This window comes from Jaculus jaculus, chromosome 5 (assembly GCF_020740685.1).
Source record: "Jaculus jaculus isolate mJacJac1 chromosome 5, mJacJac1.mat.Y.cur, whole genome shotgun sequence".
NCBI classification, from domain to species: Eukaryota; Metazoa; Chordata; class Mammalia; order Rodentia; family Dipodidae; genus Jaculus; species Jaculus jaculus.
Genome location: NC_059106.1, coordinates 68,242,804 through 68,260,753, shown reverse-complemented (window position 1 = coordinate 68,260,753; position 17,950 = coordinate 68,242,804). Strand labels below are relative to the sequence as shown.

The 17,950-nt window shown below is 47.4% G+C and overlaps 1 protein-coding gene across 2 annotated transcripts in view; it reads right to left on the bottom strand.

The window, feature by feature from the left end:
- Nucleotides 1–17,950, bottom strand: part of Stk40 (serine/threonine kinase 40) — a 50,316-nt gene that overhangs the window by 15,690 nt on the left and 16,676 nt on the right. For both annotated transcript variants that reach the window (XM_045150452.1, XM_004665215.2), the window contains exons 2-4: nucleotides 6,425–6,544; nucleotides 3,572–3,657; nucleotides 3,094–3,237 (exon numbers count right to left, since the gene is read on the bottom strand). In XM_045150452.1, the coding sequence (XP_045006387.1) occupies nucleotides 3,094–3,237; nucleotides 3,572–3,657; nucleotides 6,425–6,536 (342 nt within the window). In that variant the 5' untranslated portion in view covers nucleotides 6,537–6,544. The remainder of the gene's footprint in view (nucleotides 1–3,093; nucleotides 3,238–3,571; nucleotides 3,658–6,424; nucleotides 6,545–17,950) is intronic.

The window sequence follows — 17,950 nt, the reverse complement described above, 5'->3', positions numbered from 1 at the left end:
CCTGGAAAGCTTCAAGGGTCACAGAGTATCCTGTGTGTCCAAGATAATGGCTTTCCTCGTGGCAACAAGACTCCTGGGCAGGCACATAAACTTGACAAACAATATAGCTCTGGAATCAGATGGTTGGGTTTGACCCAAGCTCTGTTTTGTCACGTGAGTTTAGTTCCTCATGTTTAAAAGGGAGCAATCGCTTCCTCCCTGGCTGTCGACGATTAAATAAGCCATCTGTGGTCAGTGCTTAGGCCTGCCCCAGTCAGGGCTCAACCACCAACACTGGGGCTGAAGTCCTAGACCACTCCTTGCTTCACAGTATTCCAGGCATGAAAAAAAGCACATGCAGGAGCAATACGTGTTGCTTTGATCCTATTGTTTATTTATGAAAGAAAGGGGCAAATAGAAAGAGAATAATAGCAGGGTGTAGGGACACATGCCTTTAATCCCAGTACTTGGGAGGCAGAGGTAGAAGGAGCACTATGACTTCAAGGCCATCCTGAGATTACATAGTGAATTCTAGGTCAGCCTGGGCTAGAGTGAGACCCTAACTTGAACACCAAAGAGAGAGAGAGAGAGAGAGAAAGAGAATGGCCACTGCAAACATACTCCAGACACATGCGCTACCTTGTGCGTCTGGCTTTATGTAGGTACTGAGAAATCAAACAGCAGTCACTAGGCTTTGCAGGCAAGGGCCTTAACCACTGAGCTATCTCTCCAGCCCCAACCACACTTCTTTTTTAAAAATATATATATTTTTAATTTTTATTTATTTATTTGTGAGTGACGGGGGGGGGGGGCAGTTAGAGAGAGAGAGAGAGAATGGGCATGCCAGGGCTTCCAGCCACTGCAAATGGACTCCAAACGCGTGCGCCCCCTTGTGCATCTGGCTAATGTGGGTCCTGGGGAATCGAGCCTTGAACCGGGGTCCTTAGGCTTCATAGGCAAGTGCTTAACCACTAAGCCATCTCTCCAGCCCCAATCACACTTTTTTTTTTGGTTTTTTGAGGTAGGGTCTCACTCTGGTCCAGGCTGACCTGGAATTAACTCTGTAGTCTCAGAGTGGCCTTGAACTCACAGCAATCCTCCTACCTCTGCCTCCCGAGTGCTGGGATTAAAGGTGTGTGCCACCACGCCTGGCTCCACACTTCTTAAAAGCATGAACGGACCTCGAATTTGCTCCCATCAGCGGCCTGGCTGGTGTCTGGCACACAAATGATATGCTAGAAGTATTTCCCTACCAGAATCTTACTCTAGCCCAGGCTGACCCAGAACTCACTCTATCCCAGGCTGGCCTCAAACTCACAGTGAACCTCCTATCTCGGCCTCCTGAATACTTGGATTAAAGGTATGCGCCATCATGTTTGGTCCACTTTTGACAGTGAAAAAAAAATTATGTGTGTGTCTGTATGAATAGAAATGTATGCTATAAATGTGTAAGGGCACATGTGTGCCACAGTGTATGTTGTAGAGGTCAGAGGACAACCTTGGGGTGTTTGTCCTCTCTTTCCACCATTTTTTAAAAATTTTTTGTTTTTATTTTATGTATTTGAGAGAGAGAGAGAGAAAGGGAGAGAGTGGGTGTGCCAGGGCCTCCAGCAAACGAACTCCAAATGCACGTGTTCCCTTGTGCACCTGGCTTATGTGGGTCCTGGGGAATTGAGCCTCGAACCAGAGTCCTTAGGCTTCACAGGCAAGCACTTAACCGCTAAGCCATCTCTCCAGCCAACCCCCTTTTTAAAGTTTTTCAAGGTAGGGTCTTGTTCTAGCCCAAGCTGACCTGAAATTCAGTCTCAGGGTGGCCTCGAATCCATGGCAATTCTCCTCTCTCTGCCTCCAGAGCACTGGGATTAAAGGTGTGCACCACCAAATTCAATCCATCTTTATTTTATTTTATTTTTGGTTTTTCAAGGTAGGGTCCTGCTCTAGCCCAGGCTGACCTGGTATTATGCACTAAGTATTCTCAGAGTGGCCTTGAACTCACAGCAATCCTTCTACCTCTTCCTCCCAAGTGCTGGGGTTAAAGGCGTGTGCTGCCAAGCCCGGCTTCCACATCCTTTTTGAGACAGGGTTGTGTTATGCTGCTACGTGCTCCAGTCTGGCTGGGCCCTGTGGCTTCCATACTCTTCTGGCTCTGCCTCCCACTGCTGGAGTCATGCTGGGATTATTCAAATTGTCTGCATGTGCACTACTCTGTGCCAGGCTTTATGTGGATGTTCATGAACTGAACTTGGGCCAGCAGGCTTGCAAGCAAGTGCCTGTAAGTGGTAAGCAGTCTTCCCAGCATTACCTAGGTTCTCTCATCCAAAAGGACAGAAGCCAAGGCCAAACACTGTATACACCAGAGTTGAGACAATAAAATTACAACCACCTCCAATACGATTTCATCTTTAAGAGAAACACTCTTAATTTTTGGAGCTGCTTTGAATGGCAAATCTATGAATAAGACTTGACAGGCTGTAGGAGGCCTTCTCCATTTGCTTTACAGCAGGAAATCAAGCTGACAGGAGCAATGACATTGCGTGTGCTCCACAGGGGAAGGCGCTGGACGCCCTCTCATTCACCTGCCCACCCGCCTTAGGGCAGGCGCCATTACAGCTCTCCCAGTCTTCAGATAAGGGGCCCAAGACTCAGACTCACACAGCAGGCACTCAAGGGAACTTGCTGAACAACCTGCAATGTCTGAGGGCAGGCATGAGGACCTCAGGAACCAAAATCAACTGTGGAGGCCCACCAGCAAGTGACCCCAAATGGAGACTCTCCTCACTATCCTTTCTTCCATCCAGACAAGCCAATTCCACACAACACAGCTGGCAAGAGTCTGGAGAGCATCAAGGGTTTCCTGTTTTCCTTTTCCCTCTCAGAAAAGCCATCCCTCAAAGAACGCCTGACCTCTGTGAGACACCAACTGTGTACATTCCTGCTAGGTCGGGATTACTGCCGCAGGGGCACTGCAGTAGTCAGGGTGGCTTCAGCCTGACCCCAGCTTACCCTGCCCAGGCCCTGCGTCAAGGCGGTTGTATGTTAGGAGCTGATCATAGGGCAGATGTGGTTCCGGCAAGTGGCAGGCAGGGTACAGGGTGTGGGGGCCAGGCCACTCACCTGGAAGAGCCCGTGGTGGTGGACCACGCCGTCCTGTGTGTGCAGCAGGGAGAGCAGAGAGAACTCGGTGTGCAGCAGCATCTTGCCCTGCCTCTCCTCCTGGCTCTCTATGCCTTGCTCACCCCTCTCCTCAAGGGTAAGGATCTTTAGGGAAGCATAAAGAGAAAAGCAAACAACCAAATGCTTTCCTTTCCTGAAACAGGGGAGCAGGTTTGTTTTCTATCATGTGACTCTCCTGCCCCAGCCCTACACAAGCACAGGGGAGCAGCTGTCTTCTTAATGTGACGACTGTGTAATCCATGCCCAGATAAGCCCCTGTACGTCAGTAGTTACTCTAAACAAGACTGTCTGAGCATGACGGGGACAAATGGCGCTCCTCTTGCTCACGAGTGACGCAGGTGTGAAGGTGGAAAGGAGGGAGGAGCCAGCTGCCAGGAAAACCCTGAACCCCCAAGGCCCTGGCCTCCGCTTTGCTCACCTTCAGCTGGTAGAAGTCGTCCGTGCCATCTTTTCTTGCCAAACACTGCACAATACTTGGTACTGGTGAGTTGCCCAGACGGGGACCTATGGCACACAAGAATGTAGCCTTACTTTCCAGATGTCACCACACAAATTTCTGACTGAAGCCTCTCTTTAGGAGGGGATCAAAGTCCATGCCCACTGGACTGCACCCACCAGTTCGTCCTGAATTGGAGAGGGATATGTATACATCTGCCTCAAATGCTTTTGCTGGCATATTCCTCAAAAATTAGGGCTTCCAATGCCTGGTGTGTGCCTGAAGTAGGAAAATGACAAGATCAAGGGCAGCTTGGGCTAGACAACAAGAACCTGTCTCAAACAAAAAGGGGGCTGGGGAGATGGCTCAGCAGTTAAGAGTGCTTGCTATGTGAGGATGAGGGCCAGAGAAGGCCTGAGAAACTGGCTGTGTTTGGTTCACCAGCACCCACATAAACAGCTGGGTGTGGCCATGAATGTCTATAACCCCAGTCCCGTGGGGGGAAGACCAGAGAGCTTGCTGACAGATTAAAAAAAAAAAAAAGAAAGCCCCAGCAAAACCAAAAGCTCTTATTGAAAGACTCTGTGTCAAGTAACCAGGCTGATGAGAGAAAAGAGGAAGACACCTGGTATTTTTCTCTGGCCTTTGCCATGCAAAGGTGCATGCATCTGCATACACATGTGCACACATTCCACACACATAAACACATACAAAAAACAAAAAAAGTGACAACAGGGCTGGAGAGATGGCTTAGCGGTTAAGCGCTTGCCTGTGAAGCCTAAGGACCCTGGTTCGAGGCTCGGTTCCCCAGGTCCCACGTTAGCCAGATGCACAAGGGGGCGCACGCGTCTGGAGTTTGTTTGCAGAGGCTGGAAGCCCTGGCGCGCCCATTCTCTCTCTCTCCCTCTATCTGTCTTTCTCCCTGTGTCTGTCGCTCTCAAATAAATAAATAAAAATTAAAAAAAAAAAAAAAAGTGACAACAAAGAGGCCTAGTTTTTTGGGTTTTTTTGAGGTAGGGTCTCACTGTAGCCCAGGCTGACCTGGAATTCACTATGTAGTCTCAGGGTGGCCTTGAGCTCATGGTGATCCTCCTACCTCTGCCTCCCGAGTGCTGGGATTAAAGGCGTGTGCCACCATGCCCAGCTCAGAGGCTTAGTTTGAACATTGGGTATATGCTGAATTTTCTGGGGTTCACTTATGACAAGAGATATCTCAGTCTACCTCTACTGTCATTCTAGCACAAGAATCCAGGTCACCATCACTGTAGCAGGCTCCCCCTGGCGATTCTGATAAGAGATGTTTGGCTCCTATGCAAGCACCACGTTTGGGACTTCTGGTACACCTCGAGACATGGTGCCCACTGTCCAGCAACAACACTGCCTAAGCTTCAGAGTAGAATCTAGTGCTATGGTGTCTCTGCTCTGCGCCCACCTCTCCATGGTGCTCTGTTGCTCTCAGCATATGACCTTGATGACTTGGCTCTGCCCATCTGTCCAAACCCGTTGACTCCATTCTGCCCCCTGCTATACCACTATACAAGCTCTTATTTCTTTTTCTTTCTTTCTTTTTTTTTTTTTTGAGGGGGGCAGGGGTTTTAGGTAGAGTCTTGTCCTTGTCCAGGCTATCCTGGAATTCACTATGTAGTCTCAGAGTGGCCTCGAACTCATGATGATCCTCCTACTGCTGCCTCCTGAGTGCTGGGATTAAAGTGCTGTGCCGCCACGCCAGGCTCTAAGCTCTTGTTTCTATCACAGTTAGCTTTTCCTTGCTGATCCTCCTGTTCATTCTCCTGCATCAGCTCAAAGGTCACTTTCTCACAGAGGCCTTTCTGGACTGCACTAGCTACAGACCCTTCTCATTCGCAGCCCACCCCGATTACTTCCTTCAGGGCACTTAACAGTGTGGGTGATAGTCTTCTCTTTTCCCAATGAGAATGTTAAGTTCCATGCGAGTGGAAGCTCATCTGTCTTCATAAAAGACTATGTGCCTGCAAACAGCACAGGCCTGGTGGGTATCAGACCTTTGAAAGCTGTTTGCTGAGTGTTTGAAGCTGGAACTAGCCCATACCTGTAAGTCCAAAATGCAAGTCACACCCAGCCTCTGGTGCGAAGAGAGCCCACATTACCTGCAGCCCTGGCCATAAGCAAATGGGACTAGCTGGGCTTCAGACACCAAGCAGAAAGCCCTGCTGCTCCTCTGGCCTAATGGGAACACCCAATTCTACTGGATTTCTGTGTGGTTTTATTTTTATTTATTTTTAAATATTTAATTAAGTTATTTGAGAGAAAGAGACAGATGTAGATATTAGGGAGAATGGGTGCACCAGGGCTTCCAGCCACTGCAAATGAACTCCAAATGCATGTGCCACCTTGGGCATCTATGGCTTATGTGGCTACTGGGGAATCGAATCTGGGCCCTCAAGCACCTGAACTGCTCAGCCACCTCTCCAGCCCTATTTTAATTTTCACTTGGTTTGTTTCCACTTCTGTGCCTATTTCTTCAGAATTATGAAGAGTGCTATACAACACACTCTGAAATGAATCATGCTAGATGAGAATGTCAAAGTAGTGCCTTAGATAACAGGTTTTGGATTCTAATGCAGCTGTGGGCACACTGATAATCTTGGGCTCACAGGACTCTCCATGCAGAGGGACAGACAGAGTCAGACTGATCTGAACCTGGTGGAGCTACAAGAAAACAAATTTTGGTACACAGAGACCAAGGTCTTCCACCAAGGACAGTCAGTTAAGCCCCAGAATGGGGGAGCAGCTCACTCTGCTGCCTGCAGGTCAGAGAGCCATGCGTCATGCCCACTCCCCCGCAGTCAGACTTACCGAGGATGAAAGGTCCGGCTCTCTTTGCGTTATTTCCAGAAATGCCGCTCCCTAGAGCCTTGGCCCTTGCTGACGTTTCCCCAGCTCCTCTGTCTGATGCTCTCCGCTTCATTCTCAGCTCTGGATAAGACAGAAGAGATCCCTTCCACTGAGTAAACCAGCCATTTTACTTACACTAACCCAGCCAGCCAATCTCTGACAGGGGATGTCACCCAGCTGCTGCCGCTACCACCTCCTCTCCACCCAGAGGAGCATCTGAGGTTCCTGATGACAAAGAACCACAGCTCCTTTACTTGGGATTCATTACGTGCCAACCCTACAGTGGATGTCCTTGAAGGTAGCAGACACAAGCCAGCCTACTACAGAAGGGCTGGAAAGATGCAGAGGAGGAATCTGGGCTTTGTACGGGCAGAAGCCTAGTGTCTATTGGGACAGATACAGAGGGAGCCTACCAGCCAACCAGGTCTCACGTGAAGCAACTATTCCCAAACCAGCCAAAGGGCCTGTGGTACCCCTCCTGGGAGAATGCTAAGGAATGATGATGGCCCAAGGGCCCTTCCTTACACATGAAGCTCTAGGTGTCTTGCCTATGAACTTTGAGGACTACTGCCTTGAAGGACCCCTCTCCCCACCTCGTTGCTTCTTGGTCCTCTCAAAGAGCACCTTGAAGTTCTCAATGAGAGGTGTACTGTCTCTTCCCTCTCTCCTGTTTTCCAGTTTTTCACATGTGTACGTGTATGTATGCATGTGGAGGCCAGAGGTCGACATCAGGTCCTCACCCCTCCCTCTCCACCTTATTCTTTGAGACAGTTTCTTCTTGGACCTCGAGCTCATCATGAGCCTCCCCAGTGCTGTGATTATAGGCATGCACCACCACGCCTGGCATTTTCTATGGGTGCTGGGCATCTCAGTTCAGATCCTCGTGCTTATATGACAAGCACTTTCACCTAGCCATCTCCCCTGCATGCTTGTTTGTTTGAAACAGGATCCCATGTAGTCCAGGCTGGCCTCAAACTCACTATGGGCTGGAGAGATGGCTTAGCGGTTAAGGTGCTGACTGAGAAGCCTAAGGACCCATGTTTGACTCTCCAAGTCCCAAGTAAGCCAGACATACAAGTGACACAAACACGCAAGGTCACACATGTGCACAAGGTGGCACACGTGTCTGGAGTTCAAGTGCAGTGGCTGGGATACCCTGGCATGCCAATTCTCTCTCAGTTGCTCGCTCACTCTCTCTCATAAAAAAATACAAAAACAAAACAAAAAACCCTTATTATGTAGCTGAGGATAACTCTGCCTTTTTTTTTTTTTTTTTTTTTTTTTTTTGATGTAGGGTCTTGCTCTAACCCAAGCTGACCTGGAATTCACTCAGTAGTTTCTGGGTGGCCTTGAACTCATGGTGATCCTCCTACCTCTGCTTCTCAAGTGCTGAGATTAAAGGTGTGTGCCACCATACCCACTCTGAGGATGATTTTGAACTTATGATCCTCCTGTTTGAACCTCCCAAGTCCTAGGATTATAGGTGTGTTATACCACATAAGTTTTATGGGGTGCTAGGGATCAAACCCAGGGCTTTTAAAAAATATTTAATTGCAAATAGATAAGAGGGGGGAGCACATCAGGGCTCTTGCCACTGTAAATAAACTCCAGACACATGCACCACTTTGTGCATCTGGCTTTATGTAGGAACTGGGGAATCGAACTTGGGCTGTTAGGCTTCACAAGCAAACACCTTTAACCTATGAACCATCTCTCCAGCCCTGAACCCAGGGCTTTGTGCCTACTAGACAAGCACTCTACCCATTGAGCTATATCTTCAGTCCCTTTTGTTGCTTTTTAAAAATTTTAAACTTAACTTTATTTAACTATTTATTTGCAAACAGAGAGAGAGAAAGAGAGAAGAGAGACAGGGTGTGCCAGGGCCTCTAGTCACTGTAGACAAACTCCAGATACATGTACCACTTTGTGCATCTGCCTTTATGTGGGTATTAGGGAATCACACTTGGGTCATTAGCTTTGTAGGCAAGTGCCTAAACTGCTGAGCCATCTCTCCAGCCCCTGCTGCTTTTTGTTTATTTTTTATTATTTGTTTATTGTAATTTTTTATATTTTATTTGAGAGAGAGAAAGAGAGGAACAGAATGGGCGCACCAGAGCCTCCAGCCACTGCAGATGATCTCCAGACACATGCGCCCCCTTGTGAACCTGGTGGAGCTACAGGAAAACAAAATTTGGTACACAGTGACCAAGGGCCTGGGTTTTCCACTGAGGACAGTCAGTTAAGCCTCAGTGACAAGAGATCCTGTCTCAAAGATGATGATGCACAGACACTCCAAGGCTGTCCTCTGATTTCCACACATGTGCTACGGCACATATACCTATACACACATATATACACAATTTTTTTTAAAAAAAAAAAGACAGGCTGTCCTTGAGTGCCTTTCTTGATAATCCCATCTCCTCTAGGGTGTTAATGAAAGTGAACCCCTTTCTCGAAGACAGTAAACTCTTGACAAACAAAGAGATGCCCTTTCCAGTTCTCCCAAGTCAAGCCCCTTGGGAAAGTGGAGTCCAGAGGCAAGGTGGGAAAAGAGATATGCTCACGAGGAAGGCAGAGGTCACCAAGGTACCCCTGGTGCAGGGAGGCAGCAAGGATAGTCCAGGGCGCAGGGTATTGGCACAAAGGACAAAACTGGCACACGTTCCAGGTAGCCCGCGTTGCTGGAGGAGTACAATGTGCGCGCAGAGCAGCGAAGGGATGCAGATGGGAAGGCGTAGTGGCCATATTAGGGTGCAGCTTTCACCTAAAGGGCTCAGAAACACAGAATCTCAAGCTTCCCTTGCAATTTATTTCTTCATACAGAAGTAAGTGTGTGCCGGGCGTGGTGGCGCACGCCTTTAAACCCAGCACTCTGGAGGCAGTGGTAGGAGGATCGCCATGAGTTCAAGGTCACCCCGAGACTACATAGTGAATTCCAGGTCAGCATGAGCTAGAGAGAGACCCTACCTCGAAAAACCAAAAGTAAATTAATAATAATAATAATAATAATAATAATAATAATAATAATTTTGTTCCCTGCACAAACATCTGAAAACATGAGCAAAAACAGCAAACCAAGGAACCCATCATGCCACCATCTGACATAACAATCTTCCAGAGACTGCTTTCCCCTACATTTCCTGTGTTTTCATTATCACCTAAAATAGAATAAATTACTACAAAATTTTGGGCCACAGTGATATCATTTTGTAAGCTTTCTTTTCCCTCATTTATTATAAAGGTAAATTTATAGCATATGAAATATATCCTAATAAAGCTGTCAAAAACCAAAACAAGGGCTAAGGCTGCAGCTCCATAGCAGAGCATTTGCCTAGTATGCTCAAGGCCTTGGGTTCCATTCCCAGAATCACACAAAAATAAACAAACAAAAACAAAATAGAGCCGGGCGTGGTGGCCACGTCTTTAATCCCAGCACTTGGGAGGCAGAGGTAGGAGGATCACCATGAATTCGAGGTCACCCTAAGACTACATAGCTAATTCCAGGTCAGCCTGGACTAGAGTAAGACTCTACCTCAAAAAACCAAAACCAAAACCAAAAACAACAACAAAAAAAAATAGTTGTATAGGACAAACAAAACAAAAACCATCAGCAGCTTGACAACATTGTCTTGTTGCATCATATGAGATATCCAGCTTACCTGACCTCCCCTCTATTCATAGACATCTAGGTTCTCTCCTTTTTTTGTTTTTGTTTTCAAGGTAGGGTCTCTTGCTCTAGCTCAGGCTGACTTGGAATTCACTATGTAGTCTCAGGCCAGCCCTCAAACTCACAGTGATCCTCCTACTTCTACCTCCTGAGTGTGCACTACCACGCCCGGCCCATTGTTTTTTTTGACAGTCATATACACATGAGTACACTTCTTGGCATTTTGTCCTTCTCCTGCAGGATAAATTCCAAGAAATAGAACGGCAGGGTCAAATGGCGTGAGTGGTAGTTTTCTGTTTGTTTTAAATAGGGCCTGAACACAACATGTAGCCCATGCTAGCCTCAAACTTAACAGTGATCCTACTTCAGCCTTCTAAATGCTAGGATTAAAGGTATGTGCCACCAACCTGGAAAGGATTATGCTAAGTGAGGTAACCCAGGCCCAGGAAGCCAAGCGCCACATGTTCTCTCTCATATGTGGATCCTAGCTACAGATGATTGGGCTTCTGCGTGAGAATGAAAATACTTAGTAGCAGAGGCCAGTAAGTTAACAAGGAGACATAAAGGGAAGAGAAAGGAAGGGAGAGGAGGGTACTTAATAAATTGATATTGTATATATGTAAGTACAATGATTGTGATGGGGAGGAAATATGATGGAGAATGGAATTTCAAAGGGGAAAGTGTGTGTGGGGGGGGGGAGGGAATTACCATGGGATTTGTTTCATAATCATGGAAAATCCTAATAAAACTTAAAAAAAAAAAAAGAACACTACTTATAACCCCACTATGCACAGATTAAAAAAAAAGAAAAAAAGGTATGTGCCACCACACCTGGCTAGGCAAAGGTTTATAAAGGTTCTTGATATACGTTGTCAAACTGTTCCCAGGAAGGCTGTGCCAACTTACAGTCCCCTCAGCTGTGTGGGAGAAAAGGAGCCACAGAACTTGGGCCTATACCAGGACAATTTTCTGACTCTTGTAAATGATCAATTTCATGGGTAACAAAATATATTATTATCTTTAAAATCCATAATTTGAGTTGGAGAGATGGCTTAGCAGTGAAGGTGTTTGCCTGCAAAGTTAAAGGATGCCAATTCGACTCTCCAGGACTCACCTAAGCCAGATACACAAGGGGGCACACATGACTGGAGTTTGTTCTTATGCAGTGGCTGGAGGCCCTGGTGTACCCATTCTCTCTCTCTCTCTCTCTCTCTCTCTCTGCTCCTTTCTCTCTCTCAAATAAATAAATAAATAAATAATTTTTTAAAAATCCATAATTCATTTATTCTTTTTTTTTGGGGGGGGGGTTCAAGGAGCTCTAGCTCAGGCTGACCTGGATTTCAGTATGCAGTCTCAGAGTGGCCTCGAACTCACAGTGATCTTCCTACCTCTGCCTCCCAAGTGCTGGGATTAAAGACTTGTGCCACCATGCCCGACTTATAATTCTTTATTTCTGAGTTTGACTTATCCCATATGCTGATTATATTTCTTTTACCAATTTTCCTCATATTTGTTCTACTTTAAAAAAATATTTTATTTATTTGTTTATTTGAGGGGGGAGGGAGGGAGGGAAAGAGAATGGGCGTGCCAAGGCTTCTAGCCACTGCAAATGAACTCCAGGCACATGCACCACCTTGTGCATCTGGCCTATGTGGGTATGGGGAATCGAACCTGAGTCCTTAGGCTTCTCAGGCAAGCACTTTAACAGCTAAGCCATCACTCCAGCCCTGTTCTACATTTATTTTTTTATTTTTAAATTTTTATTAACATTTTCCATGATTATAAAATATATACCATGGTAATTCCCCCCCACCCCACCCCCACACTTCTGTTCTACATTTTTTATTGCTATGTATCAGCAGTGTTATTGTTTTAAATTTCCATGTTGTTAAATATTTTGGTTTGTCCCTTCAGTTTTTGCTGGTATCCTGGAAAGTCTCATTTGAGGCCATAAGTCTTGTGTCACTTAGGGCACCCAACAAGTCCCCAACATACAAGAGCCACATACAAGGAAGAATGAAAGTGCTTCTAGAAATTACCTTAAAAGCCAGGCAGTAATGTGTCTGGCAGAGTGTTCCGGCTCTCTGATTAGCTAACTCCTAGGTACGCTTAGTGTAAGCATCCTCAGAAAAGCCTTCCTAGATTGTTCACAACAAATGATCTCACCCGATCGCACTCAAGGTGTCCTGTCGTTTCCTCTGTGCTCTTTCTCATTTGTAACAACACGTTTACGTGTCTAAATGCTTGATGGTGGCCCCACTGTCAGAAAAACTCCCTACGCCCTCCCGCTGTCTACTCTACTCTACTCCAATCTCTCCACCTACCTGTCTACCAGGTACCCATCTATCTATCAATCACTTATCTGTCATCTCTGAGCCATTCCACCTTGAGGCCTGGTCTAGCAGATACTACACAAATGAACAGACATCCTTTCTCCAGAACCCAAAATGATGTTCTTACCAGGGCTGGCAGCCCTGTGCCTATTCTGGGCTGTCCACTGGCTAGGTAGTAGTTGGTATCACTACATTCTGATCTCGCTCTTCATCTTCCCTCGGGTACCAGGCCTCCTCTTTCTTTCCCAGTTCCCTGGAGAGTGTCAAGCAGGCACATGACATCTGTGCAGACTCTGCCTCTGAGCCTACACACAGTCTAGACACCAGTTTGCTGAGAGCAGCTGCAGCCCAGAAAATGCGTGGGCTCAGCCTGACCCCACCCACCCCACTCAGGATTCAACTCAAGAGAATGGCACATTCGGGAACAGCTCCAAGATGCAGGCAGACAGAAGGATGGGAGCAGATGGGCAGGGAAAAGAAAAGTAGCTGGCGGGGAAGAGTAGCCAGGCTGTCTCCCTTCCTAAACATCTTTTCATGCTACCCAGAGTTGACTGAGGCAAAGGAAGTGTGGTTAACAGGAAGGCCTGAAAAACTGGAAGACGTCATGGCGGGCCTCACTAAGAGCGAAGAGGAGACTCCTGGGGACAGCGCTCTGGGTCTCTGCCCCTGCTGATGCACAGGGAGGCCAGCTCTGCCCTCAAACCATCCTGATGTGTGTCCCTCCAAGCGCACCTGTAAATGGTTCCCCTAAAGGCCTGCTTTAGGGATCCTGGCTTCATTCACAGTGAGACCTGAGTTGCCATGGCTCTGGCTGCGCTTGTCTCAGAAGGATTTGGGACTGGCTTCTCCACCGCTGGTTCGCAGGCTGGGTGAAGGGCCCTGCTCCACCTAATTCAGGTACAGCTATGTACCTAATGTTTTCTGGGACAAATGCTCAGCTCCCCAGGAACTCAACATTCCTAGCTTAAATGTTTGTAGAGCTCTGGATCTGCCAATTTCTCCATGTTCTATCCTGGTAAGTCAGTGCACACCCCTTGGAACCTCAATTGGAAGCTCACTGAACTAACAATGGGGGTGATGGGGTACCCAGAAGGGAGGCACCGAAAGAAAATCGAGCCTAGCAGCCCTGCCTTCTGCAGGTAAGCTGAGCAATTCTGAAAACAGGGGCTTTGCCTGGCCCAGGGAACAAGTGGCAGGCCTCAGCACAAAAAGGCTTCTGCTCTGGGTAAGCTACCAGCATATCTGTGTAGGGACACTTGAGGCTCGAATGTCACTTTGGGGCTAAGATCTCACTGGAAAGCAGCTAGATAAGGTGAGGCCATCTCTCTCTGCTGGGGCCATAAGATACACGTAAGGTACTAGGGCTAAAGATGCCCTAGTACCTAGGCAAGACACAGGAGAGATGGGTAATAGCCAGGTTGAGCATTGATAGAAGAGTGTTATTCAGCTTTGAGGACACACCTCCATGGCTCCAAGGTGCTGCAAAGGATGGTACTGAGCTAATGACACAGTCACCGTCCCCCAGCTCAGTCTAGCCTCAACTCCAAATTACAGGCACCTGAAGCCTGGCTAAAGTGTGGAAGACCCTGACACATAACCCAAAAGCATCCACAGAAGTACGTGGGATGCAGGGCAGAGGGAACCCTTCTCTTCTGCCCCAGTAAATAAGAGGTACAGCCATGGGACCCCTTTAGATGCACAGAAGACCCTACAATGAGCCTTGGTGTATTTTTTGTTTGTTTTAGTATTTTATTTACTTATTGGAGAGAGGGAGAGAATGGGTGTGCCAGGGCCTTTAGCCACTGTAAACCAACTCCAGAATCATGCCACCTTGTGCATATGGCTTATGTGGGTACTGGGGAAACAAACCTGGGTTCTTAGGCTTTGCAGGCTAGCACCTTAACTGCTAAGCCATCTTTCTGGTCCTTGTTTTAGTTTTTCAAGGTAGGGTCTTGCTCTAGCCCAGGATGACCTGGAATTCACTATGTAGTCTCAGGGTGGCCTCAAACTCACAGTGATCCTCCTACCTCTGCCTCCCGAGTTCTGGGAGTAAAGCATGCACCACTAGGCCCAGCATCCATCCATCCATCCATTCCTTCTGAGTATAGTATTTTACCCAGGCTGGTCTCAAACTCCTGAACTCATGTAATCCACCATGCTCAGCTCGTTCCTAGACTTTCTGAAGACCTGGTGACCCTGTGAAGCAAAGCAACGAAGAAAGAGTGCAAAGACAGTTCCTCTGGCAAGGAAACAACCCATGGTTCCGGCCTAGTGAATGCTTGCTGTGTGAGCATGTGTCTGAGTATGTGCCTATGGGCAACAGCAGCTGGGAGCCATGTTTTGTCAGCAGCTGCCAATGCCCACTAGAGGCAAAGGACTAAGTCTACTCTGCAGTGTCAGAATGAGCAATAACTTCATATGCAAGCTGTCCCTGTCAGGATGTCCAATCCCTACCCCCAAGTTCCTGGCTGTCAGAAGTAAATAGGTCAATTAAGTGTGTGTCCCTGAGCTGTGTAGCCTGTTGTTTTCTGGTCTTTACCTCCAGCATCCTCTCCTAAAGGCACAGGCTCTGCTCCTCCACCACATCCACCTGGTCCTTGTGGTGAGCACACAGAGGTCCCACCTGCCCCTGGCCTCAATTCTATGTGTCATGTACTGGTTAGGGACCTGGTGTTCAGACCCTTTCCAGATGCTTCAAGGGAGGGATAAACAAGTCTCTGACCAAGGGCACCAAGAGCACTGTGCTTAGAGCAATGTGTCTCAGTTGCTTTCACCTCACAGCGTAGGGAGAAGAAATCTGTGTGGCCTTCAGGGGAGACATGGAATGAGGCTCCAGCTGTCTCCTGCCTGGCCCAGTCATCCCGAGCTGAAAGATCAACATCTGCTCTGATTTCTGAGCATAGTGGTGCACACCTTTAATCCTGGCACTCAGGAGGCAGAGGTAGGAACATCGCCACGAGTTCGAGACCATCCTGAGAGTACATTGTAAATTCTAGCAGATGATCTATTAGAATAGTGTAAGAATTGGATCAATTATGCTACTATTAGCTCAACCACAGTAGCTCTGATTTTTTCCTATCCGAGAAGGGGAGTTAGTCGCTGACCTGAGGGCGAGGAAAGCACGAGGAAGCCTAAGGGGGTCTTGAGCCTGCTGTTTGGTGGCCAGTCTGAGTGCTATGCTCCGCTCAGTGGGAAAAGGAAGCCGAGTGGGGTGGGCCGAGCTGCTGAGGAGCTGTAGGAGAGCTGGGCAGAGCCAGGTGTGGGTGCTGAAGAAGGCTGAGCACAGCTGTGCTGGGGGGATGGAGAGGGTCAACAGGAACACTTACTCTGTTGAGTGGAGGCAGAGCATCATGTCCTTGTCACTGGTCCTATGCAGAGCACAGGCTCTCTGTCCTATAGGCCAGGGCGGGAGCGCCAGCTCGTAACGCTCTACTTGAGCTGGGGCATAGTAAGGGGCTGTTCAGGATGATGAGGTCGTTCTGGACAGCACTACAGTCTTGCTCCAGTTGGGGGTAAAGTGGGGCGGGGGTTGAGAGGAACCAAGATGTGGTGCCTCCCGTCCAGGATCTTTTGGAGCAGCACTGAGGGAGGACAGCAGAGCACTGTGAAACTTTTACTACTGGAGGATATAGTTCCTGAGCACATAGTCTGTCAAACAACTGAAGAGTGAAAAGACTTGTGAAATTCACTGTATGCAAATAAACCTCAAGGGGAGGGGAGAACAACCTTATCCAAATGGCCAAGGCTATTATCACTAGTAATAAAATCAATATCATGTACCTCTTGATATGGTGCACTTAACAATGATAGTTTATTTTTATTTTTATGTTTTTTTGTTTTTTTTTTTTTTGAGGTAGGGTCTCATTCTAGCCCAGGCTGATCTGTACTTCACTATGTAGTCTCAGGGTGACCTCAAACTCATGGCGATCCTCCTCCTACCTCTGCCTCCCACGTGCTGGGATTAAAGGTGTGCACTACCACACCTGGCTATATGTATTTATTACTTGTGCTTTTCTTTGGCAAAGATGTACAAAACTGAATCGAATTGTGACAACCTTAAGTTGAGGTTCTTTCAACAAAATGGGCCTATTTGCTTCAAAAACATCTATACCAGGTAGTTAAAGAAAAGTTAAGGGGCTGGAGAGATGGCTCAGTGGTTAAGGCACTTGCTTGCCAAGCCTGACGAGTTGGGTTAGATTCCCCAGGACCCACGTAAAGCCAGATACATAGTGAGTGGCACATGCATTTGGAGTTTGCAGCTGCTAGAGGCCCTAGTGTGCACAACACATCTTCTCTGTCTCTCTTCTCTCTCTCTCTCTGCTTGCAAGTAAATAAAAACATTTTAAAAAGAAAGAAAGAAAGAAAAGTTAAGAACAGTTTGATCTTTATTTTTTTTTCCAAGGTAGGGTCTCACTCTAGCCCAGGGTGACCTGGAATTCACTATGTATTCTCAGGCTGGCCTCAAACTCACAGTGATCCTACCTCTGCCTCCTGAGTTCTGGGATTAAAGCATGTGCCACTACATCTGGCAGTTGTATCTTTTTATAAATATTTTTATTTATTTGAGAGTGAGTGAGTTTGGGTCCTCCAAAGCCTCCTGACACTGCAAACATACTCCAGATGCAAGGGCCGCCATATGCATCTGGCTTTACGTGGATACTGGGTAGTCAAACCCAGGGCCATCAGGCTTTGCAAACAAGTACCTTTAACTGCCGAACCATATCTCCAGCCCAAGAATGTTCCTACCTTAAAGGAGACTAAGATGGGCATAATGGCTCTTGCCTGCAATACTGGGGAGGCTTAGGCAGAAGGACTTCTGAGAGTCTGAGGCTAGCGCAGAACATATAGTGATCCAGGCCAGCATGAGGTACAGAGTGGGACTCTGTCTCAAAACAAACAAAAGTTAACTTAAACAAAGCCAGAAACTAAAGACACAAACCAGGTAAATGCAAGGGGTGATGCTGGAGAAAACAACCCTGCAGCAGAGTGGGCTACAGGCAGAGTCTGCAGGGAGGCAGTGTGTTAGATGATGATGCCGTATTAGTCACATTTCCTGAATTTGAAAACTGTGTGTGGTTACATTACAGAATGTCCTGTTCTTAGATAATACATACTCAAGTGTTTAGGGGTGAGTAAGTCATGATGTCTGGAATGTATTCTCAGGTCCTCAGAGGCATAGGAGAAAGTCCAACCTGTTGGAATAGCTCTCAGACCCGAATCACAGGTTCAAAAGGGTGCAAGAGGCACGGTGGCAGAACCTGAAACTTCATACTTGTGGGGCAGAGTCAGCCTGGCATGAACACTTTAGTCTTATATGGCCAAAGAATGGGGAAGAGAGGACTCCATGGAATCTCTGTCAGCCACCTGGCGGTGCCTTTCTGCAGGGCATCCCTAAGTATTTCTGTTACAGGTGCAGGAGAGTGGGCACTGCTCTCCAGGTTGACCGGAAAGGACACAGGAAGTACTTCATTGAAGGAACCCCGGCCT